The 22,823-nt window shown below is 41.6% G+C and overlaps 1 protein-coding gene across 1 annotated transcript; it reads right to left on the bottom strand.

Annotated features, from left to right (window-relative positions):
* Positions 1–10,254: 10,254 nt before the first annotated feature.
* On the bottom strand, positions 10,255–15,452 carry adgra1a (adhesion G protein-coupled receptor A1a). The gene is made up of 5 exons (XM_070852419.1): positions 15,319–15,452; positions 13,996–14,119; positions 12,742–12,893; positions 11,842–11,937; positions 10,255–11,752 (listed from the first exon to the last, which is right to left on the bottom strand). Exons 1-5 carry the CDS (start codon positions 15,366–15,368, stop codon positions 10,255–10,257), a joined length of 1,920 nt encoding a protein of 639 aa, XP_070708520.1. The 5' UTR covers positions 15,369–15,452.
* Between the last annotated feature and the right edge of the window lie 7,371 nt (positions 15,453–22,823).

The raw sequence follows: 22,823 nt of genomic DNA, 5'->3' as shown, positions 1-22,823 counted from the left end.
AGAAAACATGAAATCATCACAATTTAAAATCAGTTTGACTCTGAAAAATTACTTAAACAATGAATCACTTATTAAAATGGTAGGAGATAATGATAATGTAGACGATTTTTATGTCGATTTGACAAATGATCAACTAATCAGTTCAATTTGATTTAAACTTTATTGTAAATGCGCAAATAAAAGTAGGTGTTCAAATAATGTCCAAGGCTCAGATACTAGAACACATTCCCAGTTCCTTTTACTTTGCCTTTTTTTTCCCCCTTTTTTGATTGTTGTTTAGGTAACAGTGGTGAAACTCAACACTTAATGTAGATATTTCACATTAAAAGGCTGTCAGGAAAGGGAAATCTTTTAATATGAAACATCTATGTAGGATGTTTAATTTTTTTTGATTGACACAAGTCTAACAGCAATTAAAGTTGAACCTGTGTTATTGCTGACAGTGCTGATTATGGCAAGGATTAAGGTAGTCTATGATGGGACAGGTTGGCTGGATCCCAAATCTTTTACTTGAAGTACAAAATGCAACGGCAGAAAATTTTTTAACTGTACAAGAATTGATGATTGTATGTGTAAAATGTGAAACAGTGTATTTTTTACATAACATTTGCTATAGCACAAAATACAGAAAGGAAATTTGCATATCTTTTAAACTGTTCTTGGTTCAATAAAAAGTTCCTTGTAATATCACCTACTTTGTGATTGAATAGTTACTGTCACATTTGTTTTTCCTACTGTATAGACATTGTGACAAGTATAGAAGGACTCTGAGCGTAACCCCTGTGTTTGGATCCTGCATTAACTTTCATCTTGTATTGCATTAACATGCTGTAAATGTGATCACTGTCATCAAGTCCAGTATACTGTACATACCTTTGTTTTAATGTTTGTTACATCATACTTTTTTTTTTTTTTACAGCATGGACACAGACTTTGTATTTTCTTTTTTTCTTTTGGTTTTAATGATTGTATTACTCAACGATTGAACAGAAGAATGAATGTTTGTATTCTGTTCAATATGCAAAGGTAACTGAACAATGCAAGCCATGCTAATGTTTTTTTTTTCTTTTCTTTCATAATAGTTCTAAACAGCCAGCCTCCAATTACTGAAATTCTGACCTCTGGGGTGCGCTTTTCACCAGCATTCACTAAATGTTCATTCAACTCATTTTATGCCCTGAAGGTTAATTTCCTGAGGTAAAACTCCTGTAAATGTAGCATGCTTGGTAGCTACATTCCACATTCGTTACCATCTTGTTTTGTTCCCTTTTTAGATGTAATAACATCCTAACCCAGCAAAAAGCTATTTCAAATCTACTTTGCAATTCAAGGTAAATTTGCGAACATTGACCTCTTTAATTGTTGTACAGTCTCTGATTTAAGACAGAAAAATAAGCCTGTCTGCAAAATATGTAACTTCACAACTTCAATACAGTGTTATAACTTTTTGTTTCAAGGATTTAAACTCCTGGAATATTTATGTGGTTCATGTTCCTCTCTAAGCTGGTTTTTGGAACTTTTTTTTTCAAATCAAGGGCTACAATTTGAAATGTTGCTTTCATATGCAGAATAACAGGATAAAGAACAACTAAATGTCCCTAATAGTTTTACTGTTATCATTGCAACCTTAATGTCAAGGAATATTACTTGTTCTCATGGTTCGTACCAACAATTAACAACATTGAGGTTTGGGAATCGATCAATCGAATAATAAGTTTGACACAATTGAGCATTTAGGTCACATTTAATGCAGCTAAATGGATGAAAACACCAAATGAACAACAGGTCTCATTCACTTTTGTTTTCAGACTCCTCTTACCTGATTTCATGTACATGATGGAAATGCACAGTGTGAAAACAGCCCCGTCATTGTTCCCTTTCTTTCCACTGCTACTTCACCGCTGTCAGGCCAAAGAGAATTTGGTGTCATCGCGACGTTTTCTAAAATTTAGAAGTGTTGCAGATTGGATTTCTAACTGTACAAATGAGTTCTGCACTGCATCAAGTACAAACCACTCGTGATATGGGGACACACTACTAGATTGGCTTATTTAGTCAGTCGTATGAGCCTGTAATTAAAAGTGAACAATCATTCAAATCCACCCCCCCTTGCTGCTCCCCATCAGCTGTTGGGATGATGATGCTTTACCACAGACTACATTAGAATGTAGGTTTCAACCCTGAAATGCTGAGCTCATGTACTGTCCAGCAGGCTGATCTGACTCTTTCCTCATGCTAAGTGCCTTTGGCAGGTTGACACTGTGTACTGTATTCTTTTGTTAATCTTAGTGGTTCTCTCTCTTCTAATAAATGTATATACCTTATGGAAACAGTGTGGTGGGTGTTTTTGTTGACTTATAAATGGTCACAAATGATGACACCTATTCATATGCTTTATATAGCACAAGTGTCTGATGCTGAGAAGGTCCACATGAGGGCAGCACAAGACAAAATGTTAACTGAATTTTATTCAGGTCAGTAATCTTTCACCTAGTGACTTCCTAATGAGACAGTGAGTTGAACTGGAAACCTCAAATGAGTAATATCTTCTGAAATAAAACATTTATGGACTGCTTTGTGTCGTCACAAATTGTATTATTATGGGCTTAATTATCTTTTGCATTACTGTAATATTGGTTAGCGCATGCTATACAGTGCAGTTGGCTGATCAGGTCCACCCAGCTGAAAGTAATGCAGTCTAATGCAATGGTCCTGCAATGGATCTTTCTATTATGAAGGTACTAATGTTCAATTTGTGTTGATTTTATTTAATCTGGTATGAAATCTATCTGATTAGAATTTATAATAAAGTAGGTAAAGTTAGTAATATAAGAAACAAAATAGAGACAATTCAAGAGGCATGAAATGAGATCAGTCACAAGAACAGTTACATAATATAGATGTGACCTTAACACAATATACAGTGTACACACTATATATGAATAGAAACAAAATATCACATTTACAGTAAGTGACAAAAATTGCATTTGAATAAAAGGCTTGAAAAATCAATAAATCACAGCTAAATTATCTGGCAGCGGAATAACTGATCAATCAACTAATCATCATCAGCATCAGCACTAAAATGTTTTAATCTCAGCAGTTTAAAGCCCATTTTTAGTTACAGTTATGAATGGAGAATGGAAAAATGTGCAAACTGTATAGTTTAGTGGCGCTGCCTATGGAACCTGGAGGGGGGTGTGAATGCTCTCCCCAGGGATTTAGCATGAACGTTAAACTGCATCACACACTGGCCTTGTATACATTCAAATATTGTATGAAATATGTATATTACATAAAGTTCTTCCTGAATGAAACTGTTGAGTGAAGTGGATTGAAATAGCCTGCCCTCACGAATGAAATGAAATGAACAGATTTAAAGTGAATCAAAATAGATATAAAATGATTCAATATTCTCCCCCCGAAGTCAGCTGGGATTGACTCCAGCTTCCCCGACAACGGATGGATGGATGGATGATTCAATATGCCCACTTAAAAATGTAAATGTAAATAATAAGCGCAAATATAATGTATATAAACAGGGAAAGGACTTTATGTGTAGAGAAGCTGAAGAAAAGCGCCCAGGGGGAAGGCAACGCAGCAAAAAGACTGGATATTAGTGCAGCAAATATGCGCTAATTAGGTATGAATACTGCGCTGTAAAAGTGAATTAAAAGAGCTTCAGTCTTTATCTGTGTGTATATACTGTAGCATGTCATGTAGGCAGATGCAGGCAATAGGCCAGCGCGGCAGGAAGACAGCCAGGTCTGCAGGCTTCTGTAGGGCTTCAAAATAGGTCATGTTCACATCAGGGATGTCTGCATAATTTTTCTGACTTCTCTGCTGCTGAAGTGGTTCAGGCCAGTGGCCCGTGGCTGTGGAGAAGAGCGCTATGTGGGGGGATGGGACGAATGGAGGAGCCCTCTCCGTGAAAGATTATTGTCGTCAGAGATGCTAGGACACATTTCATCTCAAATCATTTCTTGATCAGTCACTGGTGGAATTACACAGGCTGGGGATTAGAAATATGAAAGGTTGAGTCTCCTCTTGTTTAGACACAGAGTTTCAAATGACAGTGACTAAGTCAATGTGAATACAACAAGCTCATGGGGTCACATGAAGACTGTACTTGTATTTGATCATTTTGGTTCGTGACATCTATATGTTATTGTTATCAAAAAGGAAATAGAGAAAAGATCTGTTGCTGCAACTACGGCAATTAACTAATTAAACTAACACTGAACTTGAGCAGGGCTGCACTCTGGTGCAGTGGTTAGCATTGTCTCACAGCACAAAGGTTGTGTGGAGTTTACATGTTCTCCCTGTCCTTGTGTGGGTTCTTTCCAGGTACTCCAGGTTCCTCCCACAGTCCAAAGACATGCAGGTTAAATGGTAACTCTAAAGTGAGTGTGAGTGGTTGTCTGTCTCTGTGTGTTGGCCCTTAGATTGACTGGGTGTACCCTGCCTATAGACAATGGATGGATAAAGCTGGCCACAACATAGTGTGTGCCAGTGGTTGCCATCACCAAAGCATCCTCTGAATGTGTCTGACTTCACTTTAGTGGTGGGAGCCACGGTGGGTGTCCACTGGTGCGTCCAACTGACAGGCCATAGCTCAGAATTGATTTCAGTGTAGACAAAGTAAACCAGAACTCCTCGGGGATGAAGGTCATTATTCATTGTCCATCACAGTCTCAACTAAAGGACTTTCTTGCAAGCAGCAACACATCAACTTTATTGTGATGGCGTTTCATTTCTCCTCCTTCTTTTGCCAACTGCCTTCAGCCTCTTCCTATAACATAAAACACAGCATAACAGGGGCAGAAAGGCTGAAATGAAGCCCCCCTTAATACAAAACAATTCAAACTAAAGACCATCTTGTGATGGGATCACACAAGCCGCTGCGCCAAATCGGAGTGAGTTTGGTAAAACAGGTGACTTAACAAAAATTGTTTTAGATGAATCTTCCACTGAAAACAGTCATTCTCTGATTCTGGGGAGTGAATAAGACTAAAACTCTACATTATATTCTGCTAACTTACACACACACAGAGGTTTTGTGAAGGTGAGCGAGAAGCTGCCAAGCAGGTTCCTGGGCTCACCGCAACCTGAACATTACAGCCTACATGATGTTTTTATAAAATGATTGTGGTAACTAACCCTGTCAATGGTACTTGCAGCCACACAACCGTTCAGAAACGGCGGGGCATCTGATGACGGGCAGGACTTAGGTGTGGTACGGTGGCTGTGACCTTGTTCTTGCCATTCATTCAACTTTTCAGGACCCGCCGCACTCTGTGGAGATATCTGGCTATGGCTGACTTCCTTGTGCCCTCCGTATGGTTCCCATTTGCCTGCTGGATTCCAAGGTATTTCTAGATGCTTAGATGCCTCTGTATATATAGTTTATTTATTCAGTTATCTGTTCGATTTTACAGTACGTTTATTTTGATTTCCAAAATGCTAAATTCCTCCAAATGTTTCCAAATGTTTTTTTCTGTTTTTTCCATTTTGGTCTTTAGCATTAAAATGTATATACACAGTAAAGAATAATATAATAATAATAATATCTGATGCTGCTCATGTGGGAATTCTTGAATCCTTCATGTTGAATTCCTGAATCGTTGGGTCTCTCTTAATTAAAGAGTTTGGTCTGGACCTGCTCTTTATGGAAAGAGTCTTGAGATAACGCTGTTATGAATTGGCACTATATAAATTAAGATTGATCGATAAAGACAAATGTTCTGAGTGTAAAAATACTGTACCAGCCTATAAAATACCCACCATGTATTGTGGAATTTAACCAAAAGTGGTCAACTCCAAATCAAATACAGGGAACATGATCATCTTTGATGGTAGCTATGGACCTGTACAGAAAGAGATCATCGACTCATTCAGTGTATCACAGTCATTTTTTTATTTTTAGTGCAGACAACACACAGTGCTCATATTGGTTCTCCCTTTGTCTTACAAGGTGTCACTATGTTTCTTTACACTGTTGAGAACATCCACAATATAAGTGAGAAATTAAAAAGGTCACATTAAAATGAACTCTATATGGATATCATTCTTTGGTGTCATTTCAACACCAACAGGTGATCCCTCTCCCTGGTCTGGGGAGACACTTAAAGCTGTCGCAACACTGGGACACAACAAAACATCACATGCACACTATCATCAATGCCAGGCTGGGTTAGTGTCCTTTGATGATCACATGGTACCACAAACTGTACTCCTACATCAAACTGGGATATGCTGACATATAAGTGAACGTGTGTGTTTAACCAACAATATATAACAAAGTGATATAATTCATCCCTCTTTAAAGTAACGCTAATTCCAGTATGGAGGCCTAATTATGATTTAAAAGTAGAATAAAATGTAAGGATGGGTGAAATTCAGAAGACTCACTTGTTCCAAATGTGTCGCTAAATACCAGAGAGGTGTTTCATAAAGGAAGCCCAGACGAGCGGAGCTTACTAGCTCTTCTTGGAACGTTCATCTCTGTGCTGTTATATACGTGTCTCGTTTCTGAACGCATGATGGGTCATTTTGAGTACAAAACTTAACTCTCGTGTCTTTGTCTTTAGAATGGAGCAGGAGGTGGTGGTGGTGGTGGTGATCAGCCAAAACAGCTAAATTAGTTCTGTCCAAAGTCCAAAAACATCCCTATCATCACGTCTACAGCTCACAAATGAACACGATGTCTCATTTGTTTAATTCATACACAAACATGTAGAAATGACAATTTTGGTTTGATGGTAAGTCACATTCTGGGACTTTGTGCTAAGCTGGATCACCTCCTGGCTCTATTTTGACATCCACAGATTCTGCTTCAGCCTGAACACTAGCTGTACCACAACTAGGCTAGTCTGGAAAGCTAGGTTTCCATGGTAACTTACTTAAACCTGCTTTATGAAACAAAAAAAGTAAGCCTGGCTTAACTGGTAATGTATTATGAAACACCTTTCTGGAGAAAACATATGGACGTGTCTGGAATGACTTGACAGGGTTGCTGATGATCTTCTAAAACCTGAGTTCAAGTTTGCATGATGCTACAAACTATATGATCTCTCAAAACTCTTTGAGACTGAGTTGTGTGTAGTTTCTCATCACAGTGAAAGCTGGCACATCATTTTGGCACTATACAAAGTTTGTGCTTGTAGCACATTGCACTTTTTTGGAATTATTATCTCACTAAGTGAGGTTTACTATAGTTCATACTAGTGCAATATTTGTCAGACAAGAGTCTCTCTGACTCTATTTGGCAGCATACATAAAGTGTCTCCATAAAAATCTTCATAGGCTGCATAAATTAATCTTTGTCAAGATTTTAATAAATGTAAAATTCTGCAAGGGTGGATTCATAATAATAAATACATATAGCACAGACACACCACATCTGTATGTAACTACTCATGCACTGTTGCACACATAAAAACACGCACATGCTCACACTGATCCAAGTGTTTTCACATGTGTAACCACTCCTATTAACATTTTTACTGTGTCTAGCAATGCCATTAAAAACATAATAATATATAATAACAAATATAGACCATTTTCAAAATGATAAATCCAAGTATTTAAAGGTGCAATCAGTGGTATTTTTCTGCCTGTGTGAATACTAATGAATATTAGTATTAAGAGAGGTTTGCGGATGTTGATAATCAATACCAGTCATTTCTCATTACTGCCACAATTTTAGGTTTACTTAACAGACCTCTTAAGCTGCTTGTGATGCACACAGTACAGTAGTTCCTCCCAAACCCCAGTGAACACAGGAGTCTCCAATTTTTCCACTTGCTGGTTAACTAGCCTGTGGGTATTTCAGCTGCACCGTGTTCTGGTTCCATCATGGCTTCAGTGTACACAAAAACCATTTCAGAAGCAGTGGCGTCTGTTCTTAGCAGCCACATTAATAATATAGTTTAGAGTTGTTTTATGTTTTACAAGCACAGATACACATAAATGCAGCTCACTTAGATGGCAACACATGCACATTTGTCGCTGCTAACTTTCTCTGTCATCACTCGTTTTAGGGGCCAGTGTGGCTGATATGGCAGCACAGCTGCTATTATCAGCCTGTGTTCTTATTTTGTGTGACTATGTCATGATCATAAAATAATGATTTCATCTGCAGCTCAGCAGTTTGGTAATGACTGCTGGTCAACAGAATGTTTATGAGCTGCAATCAAATTTCATACTTCTTCAGTCAGAATTTATGTCCATTCACAAATGAACTTCATGCTTCAGAGCTGCTGAAATTGGACCCCGTGGATAACGATAGCAAAGGGAGGAAAAGAGTCTTGTACACACACAGAGGCTGGAATGGCCGCGGTCGTCTCTGGCAGCTATGACGGAGATGGAAGGTGACACAGCCGGATACTGTGTACATTGGCCATTAAACTTGAAAGTCGCATCTCGATAGAATGTTTGTTTTCAAATTCAACTTCTGAAGCAAAGTGTCAAAAGCGGGGCTTAATTTATGATCCTGCCCGAAAAGGGTCAATCATTATCACCAATACCCAGTTTAGTAATGCACGGGTTGGCTGGGTTAGGGTCAGCTTCCAAGTAAATACCATGGGCATGTTTGGCATATGGGCCAAAAATGACAAAGCAGCATTCCAAGTAAATTATTAATAAAGAAACACTGTGAGTAATAGTACACCTTCCAGCTTCTCTTCCATGTCTTTCCTGTCACACTCTTCCTCTCTCTCTCTCTCTTAAACACACACACACACACACACACACACGCATGCTAGCAGCTTTGTCATCATTAGTGTTGAGGCTTGACCTACAAGTTTTTTTCCCCTAAGTGGAATCAATGGCTCGTGTTTACACCACAGGCATATTGATGCATTTGCAGGTTGGTTCAGGTTTGAGTTGACTCATATTGGAAGTTGGCTCTCAGTCAATCAGTCAGTCAGTGCGTGTATTAAAAACCCTGACCCACACATCACTAATAGACAGGCAGAGGAACACGTCACTTAGTTCGGTTCCTTAGTCTGCTTGCTGTTCCTTAATCTGCTTGACCCACTGGAACAGCCCTCTCATCTGTGTTCCGGGTCCTCCTGATTTACAAATTAAGCACTGATTGCTTGTTAATTGTCGTGCATACTGTTGCTGCCAGTGTTGGTCTTTTCTGCCAGTTGGGGTCTGTTTTGGTTTCAACCACATATTACCTCAGGTCTAAATATCTTTGGGTGTGTGTGGAATGGGGTCGTCCAGCCTTTGGATCACTTTATTTTTTCCAATGTGTCTGTTTTGGATTGGGTCCAACCTTTTCAAGACCCCTGCTCCAAAACCCAAGTGAGAATATACAAGCAGCATTTGAGAGATTAATAGAACTTTCTTTTTTCTGAATAATAAAATGTGAGAAAAGTAAAAATACTGCCTGTGACTGGGAAACACTGTCAGCCAACAGTTTCTGAAACAAATCCCAATAGAAATTTTGTTTCAAAATTCCAATTCCTTGGTTAAGTGCAATGGCAGTAACAGCTCCATGTGATACCTAGTAACGAAGACCAGGTCTAACAAGGTTGAGTAGGGTACTATTATAAGTCTCAGGTCTGTATATCAATATGTTTGATTCCCAAAGGAATCCAGACTTGCTATCAGCTTTATCCTTGACATCTTCACATTTGGTACTGTCCTTGAGTCCCTTTTTCGATCAGGTCTGTTGTTTTAGAAAAATAATTTACGCACATTGAGTTTGGGTATTTTCCACTGGTCTGTTTGAGTTCAGGTCCAAAGTTTTGCATCTGCAGAAACCTCTACATAGGAGCGTTCCCTGTACCTGACCTGCACCATCTTTGGACTGTGGGAGGAATGTGAAGCAACTGACACAAACACTGGGAGAATTTTCAAACTCCACATAAAAAAGGCATCAACTGAGCTGATGGGGTTTGAACTCAGGACCTTCTTGCAGTGTCCTTCCTAACTACTAAGCAACTGTGCCCCAAGAGAGCCACACAATACTGATTGCAACTTTAAACAGCATGGAGCATAATATCAATTCAACATTATTTGAACCTTTCCTGTGTTTGAATATTTCTTATAAAAACTGATTAGTAACACACCTAGAGATAACTTAGTCATAAAGGGTTCTGAAATATCTTCAGGATATGAGGTCTCAGTGAAAAATCAACCTGTGGTTTAAGGGCAAAGCTGAAGGCATTGAGACCCTAACACTTACAGAGTAATTTGATAACAGGGCTTCTGGTAGGTCTGGCAAGTATAAGCATAGGAAAACTATACTGTGGTTTCATTCTTCCACGGGCCAGTCCGTATGTTTCCTGTGGCATCTGAACCAAACAGGCCGTCTTCCTGCAGGCTCCTGTTTCGGCCGATGGTACCTCGGCGGCTGACAGCAGCATGCTGCCGAGGCAGAGTATTTCTGGGGAAACCTTTCTCCTCTGCCTCTATGCAGAGATTACCCTTTTCTTTGTCTGTTGTCTTTGTCATGCAGCTGTATGTGTCGGGGTCTTGCTGATACTGCAAGGTGAACAGATCGGGTTTCTCACAGCAGCTTGTAGAGGAGGAGTGATCAGCTGAGCTATACATGTGCCATTGGCAGGTGTGAAGCCCATGAGAAGGCAGGAGGAGGCTGTGGCAGGAAGTAATGCTGTCGTGCATTTTATTTGCGTGGCTATGGCAGGAAGTCATAGACTCTTGTACGCTGTGGCAGGAAGTCTGGCGTTGCAAGCTGTGGCAGGAAGCCAGCTGCTTATCCAAGTGAGGGCTGGGGCAGGGAAGCTGGAGGTCTGGGTGTGGGCTGCTGGAAACCAGAGGCGAACCTTCATGATGGTGCACAGCATGAGGGCTGTCCAGGTGGGAGCTGTGCACACTCCCATCCATACTGGTGGAAGTCATGTGAGAACGGTAATCCTGGAGGCATGGGCGTGGGCGGTTAAAGGAGCGTGACTTTGTTCTGTTATTAAGGCAGCTCTGTAGAGGCAGAGTGGGACGGGGGAGATCGTCAGAAAGTGACTGTGGATGCGGTGAGTGTATTGGCTCAGCAAGAGGTGAGATGGGGGTTGGGGTAACTGGACCTATCATGGACACGCAGCATGGACCTGGTTGATTGAGTGTGGGGCTCTGTGGAGGTGGTGTCATTTTGTGATAAGAGCTCTGCACGACGTGAGGAGAGAGCAGAGGCTGCTTGCCTGAGTGTGGGGAGCTCAGGTGGCAGTGTGGCTGATGGAGTTCCTGCCTCTGGCCCTGTCTGTCCCCATTCCCATCCTCTGACTTGGACTTGGACGGGCAACAAGCCCACCAGCGGTGCCATACGTCATCACGTTTGGCACAGTGCTGAATAAGAAGGAAGAGTCCTAGAGTGACACAAAAAGCCCCATACAGACAGCTGAATATCATATCCAGGAAATGTCCCAATGATACCGCCAGTGCTCCTAAAGCCCAGGTGGCCAGGAACAGAAAGAGGGTGAAGGCTGTAGCCCGGAGCTGAGATTTAAATGAGTGCTCATTAGCCAGAACCGACACTCCTGTTGCAAATGGAGGACAATCGGCAGCAGGCCCCGAAGCCCCCCCAGTATCGCTGTGGTAGTGATGGTTTGACTCACTGGATGATAACTGCTGCTGCTCCTCACTCAGAACTCGAAGCTCGTACTTCCTCTCTGGGTGGCGTTTAAGCTGGATGTAGGTACATAAGAAGTACACAGACATTGCTAAAACCAGAAGACTCATGGGGGCATAGAAACTTCCCAGGCTTGGTTCCCATGCCATCCAGCAACTGAAGAAGACACAGAGAAACATGAACATTTATTTTATTTATTGAACAATGAGCTAAAGCATCACTGTTCAGAAAAAATGAGTACTTACTACAACGCGTCATCCCTGCTGCCATAGTTATCCATACCAAATGCTGCCGTGACCCCGACAATTATGAGAGGTATTCCATCACTTACGAGATAAAATCTGCAAAAAAAAAAAGGGAACATTAGAAAGTATGAGGGCTTGGGGATTTTGCAGAGTAACAGGTGGGGCAGAGAGGTCCAGAGTCCAGCTGAATCAAATTACTGTATCTCATTAAAGTAAATTGATCTCTGCTGTTTTAGGCTTAGTTACATGTTGGAACAGCCACATTATTAGCCATGCTAGTGACGTGCCGCATTGCATCAATGTCTGTCAGTCTGTCGGTCAGCTGCCACCATGTTGGACCTTTCACAACCCCCGGTCCATCATCATCAGGTCAAAATTGTTAATTAATGAGCCTTAGAAGTTTGTGTAGGCATATTTTTACTTTGTACTAAGACCGGTTAGCTGTTTCCTGTTTCTTCCAGTTGACTTTGATCAATTGCTTCGTGGCTCCTCATACTGTCATAATCCTGTAAGATTTATCAGTTGGTGCCGACAGGGTGAGCAAGTAGGGACTACATCAACTGGCATTGTTACAGTTCTGCAAGGGCATTTAAGGATGAAGTGAATAAGGACCAGCTGGCTCAACACTTCAAAATTAGTTTTCTTAAAATCAGCTCAGAATCTTGTAAGAGTCAGAGGTCCAAGGCCACCTGTATCACTGCTAAACTTACCATACAACACAGTTCAACATCTTTCAAACATCAAACCCTAATGGCGGTTTGAAAAAGCAGGATATTGCTTGTTAAAAGAACCCAGTGAAGTAGTCATGACTAATTCGTACATTGTCAGTTAGTAATTTCATCAGAACATTATTCAGCCCTGTTGTGCCCTTAAACCCCTGCTTACTAGCTTACAGCTTACCTGAGGATAGTTGGTTTGGTGCGAGTCTGAGCAAGCCCGTTCCTGTCCTGGCTGCGTAGTGGGTCTTTAGACACATCTTTACAGATGTTTCTAGCAGTAAACGTCAGCCACAGCATGGTAGACAAAGAGGCATAGTGGAGCACGATACCTACCTAACACAGATGAAGGTGTAAACAAATTTTATTAAAGGCATCATGCGTTCATTGTCCAAATGAGTGTGTGTGTGTGTGTGTGTGTGTGTGTGTGTGCGTGCGCATTAATGTTTTGTATATGAATTTGTGATGGAATAGCAATCATCATACATACCATAACCTGCTCTATAATTATGTTTGCATCATGCTGCTGAACAAATAGCCGTGTTATGTTAAGAAAGTGGACTAAATAAATGAGCAAGGTGGTCGAATGAACTGGTCCAGATTTAGAAATGCTTTGCAGTATGTCGAATCACAAGGTACACATTGTTGCTGTGCTGCTTTGCAGTATTAAATTCTTTACCCAGCACTGAAGGTATTGAAAACTTGACTGAAAGATAAGTATTCACTTCGCTTTGAACTTGAAAATGTGAAGCATTAGCAATTACAGTTTTTAAACACTATTAGTGGGGTGACAGAATGTAGGTCTGCACCATCAATTTGATCCAAACAGATCTTATTATAAAAAAGGTGGAATAGCCATTGATGTTCCCCACAGTATCGCAGGCCCCAAAACTAATGTTCCAGTGAGTATCAACAGTGCTTTGTGTTTAATCCTAATTAGCGATGTTAATTACATGTTAATCTTAAACTGATGTTGTTTAGAGCACCACTGTGCTTAAGTATAGCCTCACTATATCTTCCTTCATCATGCTCTTCCACTGAGACTGAGTGTAGCAAAAAAAGTGGGGGCAAATACCTTCAATATGAATAGTTCTGTATGTTTGAGCCAGAACCAATTTTACACATGAGCAGCCTGAAAGGAAACCAGAAAATAATGTATAGCAGGCCTCGACTATTTCAGCTCAAGGAGTAAGGGAATGGTAGCGATTTAACTTCACACTCAGTGAACATTCTCTCTCCCATGGACACTGATGCCTCTCCTAGTTTCTGAGTGAAGCCTGTAGCTGCCAGTGACCTCAAAGCTGACTGAAACGGCTCAACCAACAACTGACAAAGCTTTCAGTTCCCTTCGGACCATCATACTGCGCAGAACACCTTTTTAAAAGTGCTGCGAAATAACGCTATGTTGAGGAAATTGGGGGGAAAAAAAACAACTTACAATTTGACACACAAATGGTAAGCTGATCTGATTGATGCCCCCGGCAAAAACTCCAAATGTCAGGCCTGTGTGAAAAAGGAAGTTGAGGAGTGTGTGCCAGCCATTTCTGCTGATGCGGATCACACTGCAAATGATGAACAGAGTTAAGCGTTACAAAGATGGATGTCCTTTTACCTACTGTATCCACTGCACACCAAAAGAAGTGGGTTGTAGACATGAATAAAGTATTGGTGCGAACTGTCACACTATGCAGTAGTGCCCTGAGATGTATTTAATGGATAAAGTAGCATTAACTTGTAACACTATAAGAGTGACACAAATAAACTGTACAGCTTTGTGAGAGTATTTTGGTATTAAAGCCAGATTTAACCTTTTTTTAAGTGTACAACATTTTAAACGTTAACCGATGAACAACATGACCCAAACCTCAACTTAAGGATATGCCATATGTACGTTGAAAGAATTATTGTTGGCTGTGATCATTCTTTCTGTCCCTACTGACCCTGAGGTGAACCCTTCCTAATGTGACTCCCCTGTTAGAGATGGAATAACAATCCACAGTACTCGTCCCACGCTACAGTGAATTCAAGCTCAGTTCAGAGTTCAAGATCAAGATCTAACGTGACATTTAAGCAGTCTAAGATACAGAGTGCTCAGATTGTAAACAGTGCTGCATCAAAACAATGGGCTGCGTTGGTGGGGGAGCGTATTACTTCTGGTACCAGTGAGATGAATCCAGAACGTCCAGGTTGGGTCTTAGATCCGAGTGTTTAAAGGCTTATCAAAAGCCAAAATACTGCATGTGTTTAAAATGCCATGAGACATCATTTTACAACATCAAATCAGGAATGCACGCTTGCATGTATTTGCCTGGCATATGCAGGGTGTTTCAGGATGATGTCGCTGCACAAAGACGTTAGTGTACTAAAAAGTCTTTGATTTTGGGTCCTATTTCTTACACTGACGTCATGTTGAGATGGGATTCCTGGGAGGCCTACATGCTTCAAACTAACTGACACGTTGTCCTACTATGTATAAAGTCTGATCTGCTCAGAATGGCCACACTCAAGGACTGGATGAAAGACCTGCTGGATCATACAAATGGGAATAGCATGGCACGACTTTCAGACAATCTCTCCCTGAAGGCACTGGCATTAAAAACAGGGGGGCTTCACACACTGTTAGACAATCCAAGAGGCATTTTGAAGCATACTGTGACCTTTACACTGACCAATAGCTCTTTTAATGTACATATGGGCATGTGAGTAGTACACTAAGATAGACTTGAAAAGTGTGAAAGAACCCTTTAATAAATGTTCTCACCTGTGGTGAACAATATAAGTCATGATGGAGACGAGCAGACAGAGTAGCATGACTGCTGTGCAGGCATACACCACTGGATGCAGGTAATCTCCAGGGTAAGGTGGGAAGGAGAGCACTCTCTTCAGATCCTGCAGGATGGCAGAAGTTTACAAAGACAGCAGAATAATGAGATCTACAAGAATCAGTGGAAAGCAAAACACACAGAAAGATAAACGCTCCTGTTCAGTTCACTTTGATAAGCTTCCAAAACTTACAAATTACAAAACTATCCAGATGGTTCCGTGTGGATCGAAGCCAATGAAGACTTGGTCACGAGGGAGTTGGTGCATTTGTCTGCCTACATCATTCAGCTTAAAGGAATAGTTCAGCATTTTGGGATACTGGATTAGATGTTTTGACTGATACCAATCCCATGTCTCTACTTGTTAATTATAGAGCAGCAATCAGGACTTTGTTAGCCATAATTGAGCATAAAGACTGCACACAAGGTGAAGTTTCTTTTTTTTTTCTATGATGGCAAAGGCAAGTCTGCCTGATTGACCTGACCCTGATGGTCCTATCCAAACCATCCTTCTGCCTAAACCCAACCAATCATGGTTCCCCATGCCTAACCCTAGCCAATCAGTGGTTTCAGAGGTGGGACCTTCCATCACCTTCCTAATTAATTAATAATTTTACCAAGGAGGCTGAAATAGCCTGTTCCCAGTTCAGAAATACACCTACCAACACCTCTAAAGCTCACTAATGAACATGTTGTTTGTGGTTTGTATATTTAATATGCAAAAAGAAATGTTTTAGGGGGAGTTACATGCTGGAAATTGTCCTTCCAGCCATTTGTTCCGTTCGCACGCTACGCCTGTGTCTCCAGTTATAGTGCAGGTGCAGTTGGTGTGCACATGATTTGGTATGTAGTGAAGCATGATGCATGCATGAAGCATGATGGTAGCAAACCTGGCAACAGTGCTGCAGTCATGCCTTTGGAAATTTACCTGGAGTTTTCTGAAAGCTTCAAAATGTGTGACACACTGTTTTTAACCCCTACCACGTCTAACCACCACACTGCGAGTATACAACTGTTTTGAGTTATCCAATGACATGAGTGCTTGTAAGCTGCAAATATGGGAGTTCTTCCATCTCTACCAGCCATTTATAGCTACAGGATGTGAAAATGACTCAAGGAAGACTCATGGGAGCTGCAATGGTCACTGCACCCAGCTGTTACTGCTACAGTATGTAATCCTGTATAAAACCATAATTGTCTACAAAGAAGATACAGCGTGTTAATCCATCGTTTCCAGTCTTTATGCTAAGCTACGTTAACTACATCCTGACTGTAGCACTGAACTGAAAACACACATAAAATTGATATCAATCTTCTCATCTCACTCTCAACAAGACAGCAAATGCAGACCTGTTCCTTTACTGATCTAAATAGCCGGCCTGTAGCTGTTCCTCCTTCTGACATGGATGCCAACATGCTGCTACGAGCAAAGAGCTGTAAGAGAGCTTATAAAAAAAGGCAGTCATGTTTGCTCTATGCATGCGGACAGTGATGCTACCATGAACCATCAGCACTCATAACATCCAGCCTCACTCATTCTATAGTCAGAATGACTACATGAGGCCTGCAGACTTGCTGCTGGAGGTTGGAGTTGGCTGCACATTTCCAAACTGTGCACAATTACTGAAGCCTCTTTCAGTATTAGCACATTACTGCAATCTCCTGACACACGTACAAGGATCTAGCAACATGGTGAAATGTCTATGTACAGTAACGTAAATTATTCCAATTATACTGATTACGTTATTGAAGCAAACTGCCTGAGCTTGCTGTAGATGTAAAGTATTACTGTAGTTGTGGTGTTGCCTAACTACACTGACATCACCTTCTTAAAATAACTCATGCATATCATTAAACATGTAAAACATAGTAACAGGGACTTCGGTGTCTCCTGAAATATGAAATCAAAGCACATTATCAGACCTTGCTTGGAAAGCTGTATATATTTGCCTTTTGTAACACTTAGGCAAGAGTAGCTTTCTATGATGAAAACCCAACTGCACTTTTCTCCCAGGTAGATACCGTCTAGTGATCTGATACGTTGAGAGGACCATACCGTACCGTCAGTGCTAATTATGTAGGGCTGCAACTAAGGCTTATCTTCAGTATTGACAAATCTGCAAAATCTTTTCCGTTAATTGATTTTAGTGTAAAATGTTAGACAAAAATCATAATCCTAATTTTCACACCCCAAGGTGACAACTACAACTAAATGTCCAAAACCCAGAGATACGTCATTTATAATCATATACGACCAAGAAAACAGCACACATTCGCATTTGAAAAGCTGGAACTAGTGACTGATTATTAAAGCTGCATTAACTGATTTAAAGGATTTGAAAACTTCTTCTTCTGGCTTTGATCATTAAAGTAATCAAATCATTGTAAATTAACTTTAAAACTCAATTGATTTTTTTTAACCACTTGGAGCTGAAAGCACAACACAAACACATAATAATCATGTGATCAGAACAACATCAGCATTCATTTTGAATCGTGTTGGCTCCGATTCATTTTTGTTTTCTGTTTTTGGTCTCCATCAACTGCTGAGAAAAATGTCTTCTCATCTCACTCTCGTCTCGCTACGTTCACCAGCTGCTCTCTAACTGTGTCTGTGAAAGGGCGGTGTTCGGTGGGTCTGAGAAAACAGAGCAGAGTTGGTAATAATTCTCTGTGGGTTCATCATTAAAAGCAGCATTTTTTTCCATTGTCATAATCAAAAAGTTTGATTAATACAGTTTCCTACAATCAACCAACCAGAATAGATGCGTATCAAATATTTTAGCACTATAATCAAACATTCCTACTATTAACAATACATTTATAGTCCTTCACTACTTCAAACCTATGGCTAGATTGCAAAGCTGGGGCTTGAGTTTATGTATCTGGTCGTCAAATATGTGCTGTTCAGCTATATACTGAGCATCCATTGGTGCTTGCACACACTTTTACAGATGCTGAAATTTGCAAACGATTTGGATTTCTTTAGTACTGCAATGATGTTACATTTCTTTCATATAAAAGGCATGTATGTTGCAGGTTTACTGAACAAGTAGTGAATGGACTTAACCTGGTAAAACACAGCCTGATTTACAGTAGTTCATTCCATCATGCCATAGAACACACACACACACACACCCACCTCACCCCGTCGAATGGCAAACATGCAATCAGCCTCTGTCATCATACATTTACATGGAAAAAACAAAGATGAAAGTCACAGCTACAGTGCGATCATCTGCAAAGACTCTGAAAGAAAAGAATTCGAGCTTTTACAGGAGCCGTCTGTGCCATGTGAAACGGTGAATTCAACACTAAGCCATTACAGGCTCGTCTTGATGCCTGAAGGTGTCTCTCTAAAGGCCAGTATACACTGGGCCATTTTGGGCTGTCACACACAATTCGATAACTGAGGTGAAATCTTTGGTCGTCAATCTAAAATGCCTGTAAACATGAGATTGATATCAATCTTCTGAGTGAATAAACACTAGTTCTCAAAATGTTCAATTATTCCTTTAATCTGCGCTTGTGATTGACATTTCAAAAGACTGTTCCAGTCCTTTGGGCGATGGAAAATCCATGAGACTACCAACAAACACATTGTATGAGATGGGAATCGCTGCACTTGCGTTAGTACTGTTTAGCCAAGATCAGATGACTTCGCTGTGGAGGCAGGAGTGTGGAGGAGGCTTCGAGAAAGTGACTCATATACAGTAAGTGATGTGCATGTCCTGGACAGGTCAAGGATTCCCTCTTTGTTAAAAGGCAAAACGTGCCTTCGACCAACAGTTAGGCCCTCTCCTTCCTTTCGCTGGCGCTCGCCCCTGCATGTGCATAATTCAAGCCGAAGATCCCTGTAGAGGCAGGAATCAAGAGCTAACTTGGCTCTGTCTTTACGACAGCGTCAACTCGCTTTTCTTTTGTGTTCCAAGGCCTTGTATTTTAGAGACGCTGTCATGTCTTCCTCCTCTCACCGCTCTCTCACTGCGGGACAGCATGCTCTCTCGTCACGCTCCACTGAACAACCCATCTATTAGACAGAGCATGACTGATTAAATCCTTTGCAGATCCCATAAAATGAAAAAACAGGCATGCACACACAACAGTGGAGATCTGTGCGCACTACACTCCACTTATCTCAGATGACTGACCCTGCATTGTGTCAGGAGGTAAGATTTTGTAATTAGGCTTCTTTTGTTCTAAATCTTAATCAAGAGCACTGGATCTTTTCACCAGCTTACAAGTGTTACAGAGTCTCCAGATACAAGTTACAAGAGACCAAATCTGATTTTCTTCTAAATACATTTGAAGTGGCCGAGGATAGAAGCATCCAACTGTTGTATTGTCCTTCCGCCCCTCCATTTTTCTTCCTACTGTTTACATTTCTGTGGCATAGGGGAGCCGAATGGACCGCTTTTGAGGAATATCGATCATGGATCTATCAGACACATTTCATTAGTATCAGTGAGGTCTGGAGCAGATATACCGGCTGTATTGGAGCTGGTTCTCTAACTGATATCATCTGCCGTAAAGCCTGATTCATTTTGAGTCCAGCTACACCCGATGACAAAAATACCACCACTCCACTATATCTCAGTTTCCTAACCAGAGGCTCAGTGGAACACACACACCCAAACCCAACAAGCATGAGCAGATGATAATATAATTAGATCTGATAAAAATGAGCCAAACAGGGAGAGAATATCAACACTGGTTCCTAGGAACTGAGGCAGTTTGAACCTTGAAGATGAGTCAGGCAAACCTGGCAACTGCTCCGGAGGCCCCAGACCAGGTTTTAGGCAGCCTGAAGGCTCCAGGTTCACTGCATGGTTATTGGTGTGTTGTACTCTCGTTAAAGAGGCACTTTGGTGATTAACAGTTGCATTTCCATAAAGTTGGGAAAAGACAGATTAAGGGTCTGCAGCCATGCTAGCTGCTGTGTGAGGCCGTACTCAGGCACAATGATGTACACGCCGAAGTCATAAGGATCCTTTCGTGGGGCACTATGGATCTCTCTACAGATTTTCATGGTGACCCATGTGGAGATTTTACTTAAAACTGAGCAACAGACCAAAACCGCCATCCCTAGAACCAAACCACTATAATGACTAAAAGAATAGAATCACGGCTTTTTTTCCTAGTTTGGGTCAAGTTCAAAAACTCTGAATTATGTGCTGATCCATGATGCAATCCCATCTTGTCCTTTGCCAGACCCGCCCGGCCTGCTAACTGTCAGTTCTCCATGTTTTGTCTCCACGTCCTCACTCATCACTGATTTTGCCAACATGGTAAAAACTCATGCAAAGTCGCTGAAGACACCATACAGCTGTGTTCACAGGCTGAGTAGAGCTCTGTGTGACTAGTAACTGTGTGAGTTTGGCACATAAAACCAGGAAGGCAATACCCTGTGTTGGTGTATGTAAAGAACTTATTTCAATGCTTTTATGATATAAGTTTATATTGGATTTTATCCACACTGACGGTGAGTGTCGGTGAGCAGAGGTGTGGGTTCAAAAGAACAAGATGCAATCGTACATTTATTCTGTTTTAGAATGAATATAACAACTTTACAAACCACATGAGGTTTGACCCCATCAATAAAAAGCAACTTACCATTAGTCTTGGTGGAGTTACACTTCAGGTATGAAGCTCTGGTCTCTCCAGGAGGGCCCTGCCGCCCCCCCACCCCCTACCCTGCGCCCTCCGGCTCCATGTAAAGGATGAGGCTTTTTAATCAACTTGGTGTTGCTCCTTCCCAGCAGGGGATAATGTGGTCACAGGAGTTGGTCCAGCAGAGGGCCGGTGCTATTCCTCCGGCTCGGAGGCTTCAGGAGCAGCGCTGACGGGCTGCCACGGCCTCCCGGTCCCGACTCCATCTGCGGAGAGGAGATTCATGTGTCGTTCGAACACTTTCCATCTTTCTCTCTGAGCGCACAGGAGTGTGGGCGGCGGGGAGAAGGACAGGACGCGTTCAGGGCGCATCGGGACTGTTTCAAATTGATGTTATATTCGATAGTGACGACAGGCAGGAAAACCTGTCAGGAGATGACTGCCTAAATGTCTACGTCTACATCATTTGTCCTTTCTATTGCAAGTTAAGGAAACGTGGCTATCAAGAGGGTTTCAGTGCGTTTTGCGCTCTGAATGGATAATACATCAGTTATTTCTCCAAATACATCATTTATCAGATGACAAAGATGTGAACGCACCAACGATTTTCTACGACAAGCAGAGGGCTGAGTTACCTGCGGTGGTGTCCTCTCTTCCTGCAGACCCTCCTCAGTGCAGCTCAGTGGACACGGACCCTGCGCTCCATCCGCTCGGAACGGGGTGCCGCATGTTACGTAGAGAGCGAGGGCGGGGACAAGCATTAAATACAGCGCACGCGGTACACGAGACTGAGGAGGCTGTGACGTCTCAGCTGCCAATCAAACAGCATCGGGATGTGGCAGCCATGGCAACCGTGCTCTTTGAGGATGACTTGTTATGAGACGGGGAGAGCACTATTACTCAGTAGCCTACTGTCCTTGAGTACAATGCTTCATAGTTCCACTCCACACCCAGTGGCCTTTTGGGGAAGAATAAAGTGATGACATGTCAGAGGGAAGTAAAGTTTGGAGGCATGGTCCTGTATGGAAGCTGTCAGCGTGTTCGTTTTTTCGATGAAGGACAGGCAACTTCTCTCATTTGAGGTGTTTTATTTTCTGTGTGAATAAGTATTGATCTTGGCCAAGGACTCAGTCTGAGCTCTGAAAACCACAGTCAGCAAGCTGTTAGTCTGTAGCCAACAGGTCAAAGAGTGAGCCCCGAGCACATGTGCAGTAACAGTATATACATTTCACCAAGAATACAATTATTTTTGATTGGTTGACTAGGTGGGGAGTAGCCATGGATTTATGCTTGGCCCTCCCTTCGTTGGTGCACAGGCTGGTCCCAGCCTCTTGGCATCACGACCTTCATCCAGCAGCCGTACCTGTAACAAAGTATCCTCCTTGGTGACCTTTCCCTATCGTGTGTGTGCATCTTACAATGGAGTCTTTCTGAGAACATCCCTCCCGTGTAGTTATCTCATCCTGCTGTTCCAGTAACGGCCTCCCACCAGCCTCGTCCTTGGAGCTCCCAGTACTGGGTGTGAAGTAGTTTATGAGATGTGTAGTGGTGCATGTAAGCGTGTACTTTCTTGCCATATACATCCCACTTAATCATCATGTGTCTGGCCCTTCAGAACCTGGGGCCAGTGCTTGTTCCCCTCTTTAGTAACTATGGGGTATGGCTCTTCCCTGTGGCGGTGCATTGCATTAATAAGTCTCTCCCTGCTGATTAACATAGAGCATACATTGTCAGTAAGAACTGAGCTTCCAGTGTTAGCAACACAAATGATTCTAATGATTGGTTATATAGTGTTATTAGTTCACTCACAGGTCATGTAGTTAGTTCAAATAAA

This window comes from Pempheris klunzingeri, chromosome 20, assembly GCF_042242105.1.
Source record: "Pempheris klunzingeri isolate RE-2024b chromosome 20, fPemKlu1.hap1, whole genome shotgun sequence".
NCBI classification, from domain to species: domain Eukaryota; kingdom Metazoa; phylum Chordata; class Actinopteri; order Acropomatiformes; family Pempheridae; genus Pempheris; species Pempheris klunzingeri.
This window is presented reverse-complemented; position numbering and strand designations above follow the sequence as displayed.